This window comes from Dermacentor silvarum, chromosome 6 (assembly GCF_013339745.2).
Source record: "Dermacentor silvarum isolate Dsil-2018 chromosome 6, BIME_Dsil_1.4, whole genome shotgun sequence".
NCBI lineage: Eukaryota > Metazoa > Arthropoda > Arachnida > Ixodida > Ixodidae > Dermacentor > Dermacentor silvarum.
In genome coordinates this window covers 131,979,670-131,994,559 of record NC_051159.1, presented here as the reverse complement: position 1 = coordinate 131,994,559, position 14,890 = coordinate 131,979,670, and the positions used below count along the sequence as shown (strand labels likewise).

The window sequence follows — 14,890 nt, the reverse complement described above, 5'->3', positions numbered from 1 at the left end:
AGAAGTTTGGCTCGTGCCTCATGTTTTTTCTTAAAGCACAGTCGTAGGAGACGGACTGTTGCAACGTATGCAGCTGCACCAGTATCACACACACATGATGTAAAGCAAATGAAATGTACACCCATGGCTCACATATGAGAGTTGTCAGCAAAAATATCAAATGAAGCCATGGTGAAGCCCACTTCGTTTTCTGCCTGGTGTTTCCTTGGCATTACCGAAAAAGTTTCTGCAAAAGATGTGTTTCTTTTCTTCGATTATGCTTATTCTCAATGTGTTTTGCACATTTGCTAGATAAAAATTGTAACAATTTTTGCGGGTACCTATGTATATGTCCCGTGCTTAAAGGGTTAATGTTGTTCAAAGTTGACCGCAACACACCCACCCATGCTTTTGCTTGCCGTAATATTGTCGCCTTTATGCCATCACTTATGCAAGCTGCAGCGAAGTTCAGGTTGTAGCTTCCACAAACCCTACTTAGTGAAGAAATAAAGTATGTTTATTTGATCTCACTCAATTACTGTGTGTGTGTGTCGCCATGTCGCACATCTGCTTCCCACAGTGTAGCCAAGAGACGATAGCATGGGGCTCTGCATCTATATGGGAGCTAGTGCACAGAGTTTGGGCCAGGCACAGCCAAGACATAGCTGCAATGTCTATTTCAGGATAGTGCAGCAGTACCCCAACCTATCTTAATGTGTAATACCAACTACAATAAGCTACCCTGCACTGGGAAAGGAGGGGACTGAAAGACGAGAAGGAGAGAAGTTGACATTTTGCACGCACATACAATGAAGCGTTCACTGTTCAGTTTACCACAAGCAGTCACACAGGCACCTCAATAAGCTGAGCAGCACTTATGTACTTTGCACATCGCAGATGCACGAAACCACGGTCCCGAAATCTCTTCTGTAAAATGCCTGTCACCTTAGTGCCCTAAAGCTGTTCAAAGGGTAAGCCTTCAGGTAGTCACACAGAGGTGTTTTGTGCCTAGCAAGGTTCCTAGCAAGGCATATGGCCATGATGAGCAAAAACTGGACCCAATGAACTTGAATCATAGCTATGGAAATGCAGCTTGAAAAGCAAGACACAAAACAGTGCAATTTGTTCTGTGTACTTACTTCTTGACGGATTCCGCAAGCTGCTCGGCAGTGAATTCTGTCCGGTCCACGAGAGTCAAACGAATGGTCACCGGCTCTTTCACTGTGACCAGCTTCGTAGTCTTGGTAGTTTCATTGCCGGCAGCCTCCCCTTCCGAGCTCCTCTGCTCAGCCTGCAGATACGTTTACAAAACGTGCACAACAAACATTCAACGAGCAGATTCACAAGCTTCAATACAATCAAAAGAGAGCACAATGGCACAAATTTGAAAGGAAATTACTCAGCCCATACAAGCAAAAATATTGTCACATTTTAGTGACGAAGAAGAACCAAAAACTGCCATAAGTGTGAGCCTAAAATCCAACTCATTTGGTGGGCGAACTTGTGCTCAGAAAGACAAGCAAAACTAGAATCACAATAGCGGCGAGCACAGCTGTCGGTCATCAAACCCCTCCCCTTCCTTCCCCTCCCTCCCAAAATATGGGGGATTACGAAAGGACATTTATATGGCATGAGAAGCAAAGACATGTACACGCTTTATATCCATGCTGCTGTGTACCTTGACGGGACCAATAATTGTGTTTGTGACCATGTTTTATGCAACTCGGGATATTTCGATCTCCTAGCAAAAAAAAAAAGTTGTGGCTTCCAGAAGTTTAAATTAAGGCAAGTCGACTGTATCTGAGAATATAAGAATATTGTTCACTGTGGAAATGAAAGGGAATAGCTCCTTAACCATGAGTCCATGATGCAGTGGAAGATTCAATTAACAAAGGGCCTCTCGATTCCCTTTAATTCATTTCTGAAATTCCAGCCATCAGTGAAATGACATTCTGATCCTAAATTTTTCCAATGCTTTGCTGTAGAATGAATCAGTCTTCAAAAAATACTACCGTAAAATTCCGAGCAAGCGCCCCCCCTCGAGCAAGTCGAAATTACCGGCAAAGTTAGGGGGGGCGCTATCCCGGAACGGCACCAAAATTCAAGATGGCCACGACAAAATTTTCCCGCAAAAAAAAAAAAAAGGAAGCGCAGTTGGAATAGCATTAAAATTTTATTGAACATGAAGTTTATTAAGCCAAAGATTTGTTAGTGGTGTTTATCACTCTCAACACCACCGTTACTCAAAACCACCAAAAGAACTACAGAAAGCGCATCGACGCTGCACCGGCGCGTCGCCGCGACCGGCGACGCGAACATTGGTTATGCAGCTTCTATTCCAGGCAAAATTATGTCCGCGAGAGTAAATTGACGCGTAATGTTCACTTTATTAAAAACCATGTCCACGGTGAAACGTTTAGCACTAATGAGAGTTCCGATACAAGTGAAGCTCAGCTGCAGTGCATGGCTACCGACGGCGGACAGCGAACCGCGGCTCGGCCATGCTCGCATCGCAGCTGGTGGCGCCGCAAATATCAGCATGTTTTCTTTATCGTGTGAAATTATTGCGAGGAGAGGGTAAAGCGGCAACGACGGTAACAAAACATTGCTGCTTGGGAGCGTCGGCGGTTCGTTCTGAAGCGCCGTCTGCTACAGATTCGAAGTGAACTGAAAAAGGCCTAGCGACGATATCGGTGGCGAGTGATTAGCAGCGGTGAAGCTGCCGGCGATGCCATAGCGTAGCCGCGACCACTCCTCAGTCACCGAGTGGTCACGTCACTGTGCCGCAGGGAACTCCTTTGTGCCGTGCGAGAGGCAGATCTCGCCGTCGGCCGGCGGTCCGTGAACTACAGACCGCCAGCCGCAGTTCGCCCCGATGCACTCGCGTGCCCACTGGGGCGCCCGGGTACGACCATGATTCGATGAAATGGCTCATCCGGGCGTCCGACGCGCACCGGTGCGATTTGCCGAATTTGCCATCATTTTCGTGGACTGGATGTGGCAGGCCAGTGTTGGTGCGGAGCGGGGGGGGGGGGGGGGGGGGGCGCTTTCCCTGGAACGGCGCGGAAATTTGAAATTAGCAGTGAAGTTAGGGGGGGGGGGGGGGGGCTCTTGCACGGGTGGGGGCGCTTGCTCGGAATTTTACGGTATGAATAAAATAAAAACAAGATAGAAATAACGAACTAAATTAACTACTTTAAGGTATGCCTCACAGCCAGGAATACCCAGCACCAAACAATCTAGGTAGTACTGCCCACACCCGCCGGGGTGGCTCAGTCAGCTAAGGCGTTGCGCTGCTGAGCACGAGGTCGCGGGATCGAATCCCGGCCCCGGCGGCCGCATTTCGATGGAGGCGAAATGCGAAAACGCCCGTGTGCTTGCGTTGTAGTGCACGCTAAAGAACCCCAGGTGGTCAAAATTAATCCGGAGCCCTCCACTACGGCGTGCCTCATAATCAGAACTGGTTTTGGCACGTAAAACCCCAGAAAGAAGAAGAAGAAAAAGTACTGCCCACACAAGAGGACACAATAACAAGTCCTGGATGAATGTGCCACACCAAATACCTTACCTGGGTCCTGTTTTCACTGTCATGGCTGGCAGTGGTATTGTCCTGGGCCTGCGCAGTATTATTATCAGCTTCCTGGCCACTCTCCTCCTGCACAGAATTAAGTTTTCACATGCTTAAAACGCAGAAGTCAATACAAGCCAACACATGCAGCTTCTGCTTATGACACAGTGTTCTGAAACTATATAGTGCTTTTAGCATATTAAGATATCAACAGTGGTCATCTCTAGTGTTTGCCCACTGTTAATCACAAACAGTAGTAGGCTTCCAGGAACCCGTATGGGTTTCCTTTGTAGCAACTGCTACATTTGGGTGGATGTCTCACTTTCCCTTTAAACAGTAGTAGTATTACCCTGATCTTTTATCTATAAAAAACAGCAACTAATAAATGTTGAAGTTGCAGCAGTGACCTGCACTGTTGACATCAGCAAGGTTCTAGTAATATGGGTGCCAAGAGAAAATGTCCATGAAAAGAGGCCAAAATTAGGCATGACAGCTATTTCCTAATGCCTCTTGAGAGCCGAGCAGTCCAAGCTGCAAAAGCTTTGCTATCCTCCCAAAAAAGGCAAGCTATCATAAAGACAATGACTTGAAGAGTTGTGTATCAAGACATCCAGGCCTTTTAGAAGCCCAAATCAAGTGTTTTGCAATACAAAAAGCATTTATGTAGTTTGTGTTAATCTCTACATTCAGTGCTCGCCATGCCCTGTACTGCTTCCTCACTGTGGCCACTGGTGTCATCTCGTTTGACCAATTTTGCTATGAGCCTTCACACAAACAGTGTGCTCTGTTACATACAGTAAGCATGTTCTGTATTGGGTAATATTCATAACTTTTTAACATGAAAGTGTTTTATGCCGGGTTTCACGACCAATTTCCGGCTCCGGATGTAATGGTTGTGACGTCGGCTCCGGCGCCGCCATCTAGGAGCAGTGAAGCGAAGTACTGCATCGTGGCACTGACGAGTGCCAATTTCCTCCCTGCTTTTCTTTCTTGCGCGTGCGAGATTTAGACGCAGTTGTCAGCCACTTTCACTCGCACATACAGCATACGGCGCGCGGCAATGGCGTTATCGCCCTTAAACTTTTTACGGAACATCTATGAGCCAAAACCAATTTTAGGGCCACAACACATCATAGACACCATCTTTAGATAGCAAATACGGATCTCAAGGGCTATAGTTTTGCTAGTGGAAACTGAAAATACGTCATAGGTGTCGTCCCCAGCACTTTGGGCAGTCAATGCCATCGTCAAGCCACCAAAGCCAAGCAACATGAAAAGTCAAAATGGCCACTCGGGCCGGCACGGGGTGGCAGTTCGCAACCTATGATGCGGGAACGGTCCCACAGTTGTGACGCAACAGCGGCGTTACCAATGCATTGGTTTCTATGGGAGCTGTGCCGGGACTGGCCGAAAACGACGTAACAGCCGGAAAAATGCAGCACCCGGGAACGTAACAACGGGGTTCTACTGTACTTCTGTGGCCATGTGTAGGCAGTTCGCGTTGGATTATCCTGTGGCGCCTCGTCGCCTACGGATCGCGGCTTCAACGTGCATCGCCTACTGCTTCGCTTGTGATGGCACGACCTAAGACAACTGCTGTGCTAAAAGGCGCAGAAAGGCAACAACGTCGCCGGGCGAATCTCGCTTTGCTCAGGCGAGAGACATGCCAGCATGAAACAGAATGCCTTCCCACGTTCGCAGCACATGGTGCGAACTCTGCCACTAGAATACGTGCAGCTGTGCGTGTCGCAGCTCGACTGGCTGCCGTAGCCACTACAGAGCCGGACTAGAATGCTCGCACCTTCGCCAAAGCCACTCACAAGCAGGACGGCACTCGCCAACAGAACGCCACGTGCTAAGCAAACCTGCAACATGGTCGCCGGCCCGCAGATTGTGCGCCTTTTGCCGCAGTGGACCGCGAGTTCACGAAGCAAACATGCAACAGCTTCTGTGAAGACACGTTTCACTTTCGTGTTCTACCGATTCCTATGACAGAGTGATCAACCATAATTTTTTTTTTTATCTAGAAGACAATGCTAAAGGTAGTTAATGGAGCAAATGTGTTCAGTTAAGGATACGTGAAATGAGGAAATAGTAATTACGTTGAGAGAAGTACATTTGCACCACTACAACTATTGTTTAAAATGGCTAGTCCTCAATTACTCACCTTTGTGGGCTCATCTGCACTTCCAGAAAACAGTTTCCCCAAGGTGCTTCCTAGCCGTGACAATGTTGACTCCTCTGCTGGAGGAACCACTTCCTCCACGGTCTTCTCAAAGGTTGCCTCGGCCTGTCATCCCCAAGGCAGACCAACCCAATGAATGGTGGTTTCACCAACAGACAAGCCCATTCAGATAGTTATTTTTAAAACAAAACGATGATCAAGCCACTTGGGGTCCAGTGATTACCAGCAGAAAGGTTATTCAATGTAACAAGTGACTCATTCAACTTAAAGTGACCAATGAAGAGAGTCAAGTGATAAAGCAGTCACATTTAGGAGTCCTTCTGAAGGAATTGAAAAAACTCCAAGAAGTTGAGTTAAATTTAATAAGCCTGAAGCTTCATGAAGTCGCCCTTGATGAAGGAGCCAAAAGGACTCAACCATCGAGTTAGGTCAATTTAACAAACTGATACGATTGGTGTTTCTTTAATTAGTGCAATTTAAAATGTTTCCCAACTAGACTGGTTTCAGTCAAATGCTTGCATTCAAATCTATTAGTCCTATGTAGCAGCATACAATGTCTTACACGAATACTTATGCTTGACTGACAAACCTTCTCAGTCTTAAAACAGGCATGCCAAAAGCTTGTCAAGGATACATGATGTCGACACCGTAAAAGATGACCAAAAAAATTGTTGCACTGCTAAGACAGATAAATGAACACACCTCAAAAAGAAGCGACACAAGCACACGCCTGCACTCATGTCCATCACTTTATTCTTAATGTGTTCTTTGTGCATGTTTTTAAGGTGCAAGAATTATATCTGGCTTACAGTACCACCAAAAAGCCAAGTGTTAAGTTCTGTTTGTTCTGCTCTAGGCTCTCATGGAAACTGACATAATTAGGTCCACGGGGACATAAACATTCCATGACTGCACATCAACTATCAAGTTTAACACAATACCCCAAGCACCATCACACTAGTGCTGTCATTAGTTGCAGAAAATATGCAATAATTCCAGGCAAATGGCAAGCGTAAGACTTATGCTGAACTAGATACCACACACTATGTGCAGAAAAATATGCAGTGCAGCAGAATCTCTCCTCAGATCAACACACGAAGCACTGATCTTCAGACAGCAGGTGCATCTGATCTTATGCACTAGCACTATTTTCTAAAATACAAACCTAATCAGCAACATTAGTGCATGTATGCACTATGAAAACTTGAAATGATGAAGAACAAGCATAATTTAAGTCCAGCCAGGTCAAACAATGATGCATAGAATTAAGTAATATGGTACACAAGGAGCCAAAGGGAAACATAGAAGCAGCTGCGAAATGCTAGCCAACTACCACTGCGTTCCCACAAGTTAACTCCGAGCAACACAGCAAGAGTCTGTTGGAGATGCACAACACCAAGCCTGCACTTGCAAGCATGTTGGCATTACAAGAAGCACGAAGTTTAACTTACAATTCCGCACTAAACCAAATTTCATTTACGATTGCTCCGAAGCGACGGCTTTCAATTACACCCAATAAAAATATCAGAGATGGTAGTGTAAAAAAGGCTGCCTTAGATGGCTAGCACCCAAAAATAAACAGTGAAGGAGAGTAACAGTTACATCATCGCTGAAAACAATGAAGCATGAAAAATGGGTTGTGCTGTTATACTTAAAATGAATATTTTGTGTAAATCTATGGGAAACTAAATTTTGCAAGTGGAAGTTTACAGCAATGGTACCCAAAAATTAATTTCATTATAGGTATGAGGACATCTCTATGTTCTGCACCAACAAAAGGAACTGCAACTTCTAACATAATCACACCTGCAACCTTGTCCGAAACCAACAGATAAAGACGGCTTATTGACTGCAACATCAACTGGTAAAAATGCGCCTGCAGGCCATGCTACCTCTTCACACACACGCAAACAATTTACCGGCTTGGGAGCAGGCGGGTCTTTCTTAATAACCTTTTGCTTCGCTCCAGGAATCGGAACCTTTTTGTCGAAAAGGTAACTGACCTGTGCGTGAAGAAATGGTGAAAGCGTGAGCACTGAAGCTACTGTACATTCGCAAGTACCAAACGTGGCAAAACTCGTCTGCTTCATTTGCATACCTTCGATGCATCCTGTCATTGCTCATTCTATGGCTTATAATCCTCAGACCCTCTTTCCCATTTTTATCTTTCATGCTAACCAGCCCCTAGCTCTTCTCAACTTGCATGCAAAAATGTTTGAGGAAGCATAGAAGGAAAGCAAAGCAAAGCAAATGAAACAGAAATGAGCATGCAATATGCGCAATGACCTGTGTGTTTATCCAAACTTTAAAATATTGCATTTACGGCCCCTTTCATGGCATTGAAATTTCAGGACAAGGCTAGATTTTAATATACAAAAAAGAATTTACCATAAGTATTTGACAGGTTCATCCAGTAAAAATGAGAAGTTGCTTTTATATGCTTACACAGTATGCTGGACAAACCAAGCTCACGAGATAAACTACAAAATATGGTCATTACAAAAATTTTGAAGGTCAACAATGGAGTAGTATGAACTTAAGTTTGTTTAGCTAAACACACAGGTCACTGTACATTGACCACAAATCGACTATTCAGTGGGAAACACATGCCGTTAGAGAAGTTTCAGAGGTAAGGCAAGTTGCAAGGAAACGAAATCGGAAGCATTAATGTACTCTTGTTTCATGCAATGCGGGGTGCAGGCTAAGCATGACAGCAAGCAAAAATGGAACACAGAAAGTGCACATGACCAAAGCAAACAGAAAATAAAACAAGTGCAAGAAAGCTAGCAATACAAATTCCCCCCTCACTCCAGATACTGAATTCTTGCAGAAGCCAAGTGCAAAAGCAAAGGGCAGTTGCTGAAGCAACATGAGAAGCAAGCACTGTTGAGCAAAAGTTCCTTCAGGCCCTAGTGCAAGTACACACATGACAGCATATCTTCATAAGCAGGGATGCTCGAATAGTGAAATTTTCTAATCAAATTAAGATTACTATCAGAAAAATATGGGCTCCATATGGTCGAATAGACTATTTTTCATATGTAAAATAGAAAATGTTTAATAGAATTCCAAATAGAGTTACAGAAATAGAAGAAATTGAATTCTATATTTATTACCACACTTCTTTCCCTTCTTTATTTTCCCACTTTTAGAAACGGAAAAATATTCTATTCGACATAAAAAAGAAGTGTGGTAAAAAAGTACTATTCAATTTCTTCTCCCTCTATTTAGAATCCTATTAAACATTTGCCTTTATTAACAAGCTTCTCAGCTGAAGACCACTGCAATTACTGGTTGGCTTGCAACAGACACTTGGTGCAACCGGTAGACCGTAGGCATGGATGCTTTTTCATGGCAGGCTTCAATCTATTTGTACTGAACTCGCATATCTGAACATGTAATCAAATATTCCAAATCAAATAGCCGGCTCTACAATTTAAATACTTTGAAAATACTTCAAATACTTCTGTTTTGATTCATATTCAATATATCAAGCATTTGTACACCCCAATTCGTAAGTGCTAACACCCAATGGCTTGAATAGCATAATGAATACATGTGATGAGGGAGCACACCGTGCATGACCCTCGATATAAGAACCATGGATATAACAAATTAGTACAACACATAACTAAGCAAATATAAAATATGGCTGGTCATGCTTTATTTCAACGAGTCTGCTGCAGCAACGAAATCAAGAATGCAAGGTCTGAGGCCACATCCGTTATTACAGTAACACTAATATTTCCTCGCTTGTAGTCGTGAATATGTATTCTGGTAGCAAAAAATGTTACACTCAGCAAGAGCAACTGGCACATTCTGGACATGCACATGCATTTTGGCTAACAGTTTGGCTTGGCTAGCCAGTAAGCCAACATGCTGGTCTTGTGCGATGGCACCAACCATACATTTGCATATTAACGACAGTAAAATACGCATGTGAAATTTAATGTTGCTGTGACATGTTTTGGAAGGGCAAGCAGCCAACAGGGCAACAATATCAACAAGAAAGTGGAGACCCTTTGGTGGCCCTTCAGATGCATCATGCTTGCACTTTTTTTGCATAGACCCGACCACACATTTTGTATGATGATATCAGCATATATGCTTATAATCAATACCGCAAATAACAGAGGTATTGATGTAAGGCTATTTGTAGATAGGGTAGGTGCCGATAGCGTGCGCACTGACCTCCAACGCAACGTATACGTTGGAGGAAAAAAAAAGAAAAAAAAGAAAAAAAGAAAACGCGGAGCACCGCAAATGCGCGCCGCAGAAGAGCAAGAACGGCATAGCGTCCAACCGAAACGAAGCGGCGCAGTCCGCGTCGCCGTGGTCCTCAGCGGCAATCGTACGCGGCACGTGACTGACAGCAACGCCGAAGCGCTTCGTGCCTAATTGTGCCTTTAAAGCCTTTATTCTTGCGTTTATCGCCGCGCGTAACACCGCGTTGGCGGCTAGCCACGTGCCTCCGTAAGTGCGTAGTCGCTATCTCTGATCGCGTCGATAACCACCGCAGTTTCGTCCGCAGCGGTTGCGGCAAATAGTAGTTTCGTTTTCACTCGATGCGCGCGTCGGCTGCGTGCCTTCACAACTGCGTAGTCGCCTCCCATGGCAGCGTCGATAGTGACCGCAGTTTCGTCCGCACTTCTTGCCGCGAAAGGTAGTTTCGTTTTGACTTGGTGCGTCTGTCAGCCGCCTGCCTTCTGAACCGTAAAGTGACCGTCCATGATCGCGTCGATAGCGGCCGCGGTTTCGTCCGCACTTCTTGCCGCGAAAGGTAGTTTCGTTTTGACTTAAGGGCCGTATTCTGAAACGTTTGCCTAGGCCAAATTTCTTTTTTCGCTTTCAGGCGTGCGCTGATTGGCTGTTTTAGCAAAATTGGACGAGCTGAGCCTGCCTTCTGAACCGTAAAGTGACCGTCCATGATCGCGTCGATAGCGGCCGCGGTTTCGTCCGCACTTCTTGCCGCGAAAGGTAGTTTCGTTTTGACTTAAGGGCCGTATTCTGAAACGTTTGCCTAGGCGAAATTTCTTTTTTCGCTTTCAGGCGTGCGCTGATTGGCTGTTTTAGCAAAATTGGATGAGCTGATTGGGTGGTTGAGCCCGACGTCATTCAATTTTGTTCAACCAGCCAATCAGCGCGCACGCTGATTTCGCCTAGGCGAACGTTTCAGAATACGGCCCCAAGTTGGTGCGTGCGTCAGCCACCTGCCTTCTGAACCGCAAGGTCGCCGTCCATGAACAGCGGTTGCGGCAAGCAGTAGTTTCGCTTTTACTCAGTGCAAAGCTGTCGAAGATAAAAAGCACCGGCTACATCGCGATGGACGGACAATTTGTGTAAGGGATGCAATTTTGTTATAGGAAGGTTTGACCAAGGTTTAACTCAGTTGACATTAACAGGAAAAAATGGAGCTGGGCAGGCCATGTAATGCATAGAATGGATAACCGGTGGACCATTAAAGTCACAGAATGGATACCAAGAGAAGGGTAGCGCTGTTGAGGACGGCAGAAAACTAGTTGGGGTGATGAAGTTAGGAAATTTGCAGGTGCAAGTTGGAATCAGCTAGCGCAAGGCAGGGGTAATTGGAGATCACAGGGAGAGAGAGGCCTTCGTCCTGCAGTGGACATAAATATAGGCTGATGATGATGAAACAACCAAGAAATTAAAAGCTGTAATCACTACAGGTGCATAAAACGGGGTTCTCATGCCCCGTGCTGCAGGAAAGCACAGCTCAGTTTGGTGTGAAAGCAGAAAAGTACTCACAGAGTCTAGGTGAAGCAGGCCACTCTCATCTAGCCTAAAGTGAGCCTTGATGCCCTTGGGTTCAGCATCGGTGGCATGCTTTTGAATCGCTTCTGCCACTCCAGTCAGCGACACTTTGCTGATGTTCAGTGATCCAAAGTTGCTGCACAGGAAAGGTGGGAACAAGGTCTAGATGTTTTGGAGCAGTCCTACACGGAACTTTCACAGCATACAGCAGAGAAGTACAAAACCAAAGCAAAACTAGGAATAAATACCAGGCAACACAGTCAATGCCTTAGTGCTTGTTTTTTTTTTTTTTTTTGAAACCTCAGGCAAATCACATAAATATGTTCCACGCCAAGAAAATACATTGCAATTATGGCTACATATACCTGCTACCTTATCACTGACACCTTAGCAGTCTGGCAGCAAAATGGGAAAAGGCAAGTTTCATAGCCATGATGATATGAGAGATTAGGCTAAAACTTGTTAAGCCAATTAATTTTTTTTTTTTTTTGTAAGCATCTCTGTGCCCAGTAGTCAATTTCACCACAGATATCACTCCCATTGGCTTCATAGGAAAACTGTGGCCTTGGCCAGTGGTATAGATGATGCCAGCCAGTGGAAATGGCCTTTACTATGTTTCAAACCCATTTCCATTCAGTCTTAACCGCAGCGCCCACAACCCCAACCCCATGATTTAGTTAAGGAAAACAGCCTGCAAACGCAAGTTCCTCATGCTGGAACTAGTAGTCTGTTTGCGTGTTTGTACATATATACTGCAAATCTCTTTTTGACCTTTAGCAAAAGCAAAACAATCCCCTACACTATCATCAAAAGCAGAATGTTCCTGAAAAATATAACAAGTGCAGCACAAATAAAGTCAGTGAATTCTCAAAAACAATCTTCCTTTATTACAAAATATGTTGCTTTATGTTACATGTTAACGTTGCATGGTAATATGTTATAAATATGCTACGATTACAAAATGTTACTTCTCTTCAACAGCCTCCTAGCCTGGTTCCTTCTCAAATGCTACCAGTACTACATAATGCAGCGCTGACTTTGTGGCCAGTCAGCTAACAAAGGCAGTCAAGACATATTCATATACTGTATAACAGTAAAGTGGGTCACCAAACGGGAACAAAACAGAACCCCATGTACACACACTGGTTGCAAAATACAGCCATTAGCTCAAACAGCAAATTTAAACAAGACCAGCAAGAGTAGGGAGAAGCACCTCACCTCAGTTCATCACTGGACAGGAAGCTAAGGTCCCCGTAGTTGATGTCAAAGTCAAAGTCTGACGTGTAGCGTGAGAAGGTCATCACCTTCTTTTGTGGGTAAAGGTTGTTCCTGTTGAACAACACTCGCCGCACCACCTTTGTGCTCTTGACGCCATCCGTGTCAACATCTCGGCTGAAGTCCACCTGCATCATCCAGTGTGTAAAAGAAAAGAAATTAGGGGTGTTAAAATAGCGAGATTTCCAAATCAAATCGAACACAGATATCAAAGAAAAATGACCTTTGAATACTGAATCAAATACCAAATATTTTCTCATTTTTAAACAATGCAAAATATAATCCCTTCAGGCGCTATATGCACAAATGTGCATGCAAAGATGGTGAATCAAAATCAAGAGCACTGATTAAAATTATAATATTTAAAATATGTCACAAAAATCTTGAAACACTTTCTATTGAACCTGTACGGTAAGTTTGAATAATAAGTGTAATGTGCTTCCGTAAACTGAGTTGGAAGGTAGACGGCTGGATGTTTGCCCTCACAGTGTCAGTTTGTCTTCATGTAGCAGGTTCACTTCTTCACAATGTTTTACATCAGGCATATATTTAAAGTGTCTGGGTAGGTGCTTTCCCAGTACACTAGACATGAAATAGTTGGTATTCTCATATGTGATATTCCTGTAAGGAGTTCTCGCATGAAAGGTTGAGAAGACTCACTGAAAAATTGGAAATTCCTACTACGCACTTAATTCGTTCTGAACTATGCGGTTTTCACGACTCAGAAAGTACAAGATATGTGACTAAACTACATTTTCAATGGACAGAATTAATTGGCACCTGAAGGGGATAAAAAGTTTGCCTTTACATTATTTGATACATGCATTTAATGCCATTTGCAACGGGATGTCCAGTCAACTAAGGAGCTCGTAATTAGAAACTACCAGTTTCAGTGATCTAGTGCGCCACGGCAGTGACAGTAAAGAAACAAGAAAACTGCATGTCACCAGTTGCACATAGAGTGCAGTGTTCATCGAAGGAGAGGAGCGCGATACTACAGCACCGCACACAGGCATGGAAATATGGTGAAATTGAGACAACAAATTCATATATACAGGCTACATAGAAGCTAGGCATTTTCATTGAATGAAGGGAAATTACTGAGCAAAAGCTATCTGCCCTGTGCATAACTGGGGAACTGGTGCCTTTGTGCAACAACCGCAGCTCTCCTGCAGCAGAATTTAGAACAGTCATTGATTGTGTCTGTCTTTTGAGAGACTCCAATATGCATTATTATTTCTTATATGCAAATAGAAATGAATATTTGACAATTTCTAATTATTCAGAGCTTCCACTATTAAAACACCTAAATCAATGCTTCATAAAGCCTGCATGATTGTTTTCACTTCCAAAAGACTCATTAAAGGGACAAGCTTGAAGTACAAGCATTTTAAGCACGGGAGGCTTTCCGAGGTTTTTTTTAAGTGTTTCGAGGTGCTCATAAGAATTTAAAAAAGGATAGCTAGGACGTAAGCACCAAGTTGGTCTAGTCGGTTTGCATTCAACATGGCAAACAGCGTAAACAAAAGACAAATGAAACAAACAGGGCACATACACTATCAACTAATTATTTCATTCTGAAGCGGTGAAATTTACATAACATTATAAGAACACAATGTTTTAAGGACGGTGCAAGAATAATGAGAGAAAATATGCAAGCAACCACTCTAGGCATTTTTAATCTATCTATAGTCCTGACTAACCCTCATGAATAACAGTTTTTCTAGCATCCCCTCTATGGCAAATGCAAAAGTCAGTGGTTTGAGTGTGCTTGAGGGGCTCAGGCCCTTTAGATTGAAATGATGAAACCGAACAGTTTTTGTATTCACTTGCACAGCTTGTTCCCGTCCCCACTGCTGGCGACGTTGTATGGAAAACAGCAGCACACGTGCCCTTTACATCAATCAATGTAGCCACATCTGGCATTATCAATGCACGTCAACAACCTAGAACATCTGGGTACGCACTCCTAGCAAAAGGTCGAAAAGCTACTCTTGCAAGTCGTGGGATTGTACCTTCTGCCATATTCGGTTTGCCAATACTACCCACGACGGAAGTGGTTTAATGCGAGCTTGTGTTCTAGACACATGATGATGTGAGGCATCGCCACG

The 14,890-nt window shown here is 44.0% G+C and overlaps 1 protein-coding gene across 2 annotated transcripts in view; it reads right to left on the bottom strand.

The window, feature by feature from the left end:
* Positions 1-14,890, bottom strand: part of LOC119456017 (hypoxia up-regulated protein 1) — a 38,173-nt gene that overhangs the window by 11,683 nt on the left and 11,600 nt on the right. Inside the window, exons 12-17 of one of the 2 annotated variants that reach the window (XM_037717608.2) lie at positions 12,723-12,907; positions 11,499-11,640; positions 7,652-7,735; positions 5,715-5,837; positions 3,548-3,634; positions 1,119-1,270 (exon numbers count right to left, since the gene is read on the bottom strand). In XM_037717608.2, coding sequence (XP_037573536.1) covers positions 1,119-1,270; positions 3,548-3,634; positions 5,715-5,837; positions 7,652-7,735; positions 11,499-11,640; positions 12,723-12,907 — 773 coding nt within the window. The remainder of the gene's footprint in view (positions 1-1,118; positions 1,271-3,547; positions 3,635-5,714; positions 5,838-7,651; positions 7,736-11,498; positions 11,641-12,722; positions 12,908-14,890) is intronic. The other variant, XM_049669503.1, reaches the window with a different exon arrangement.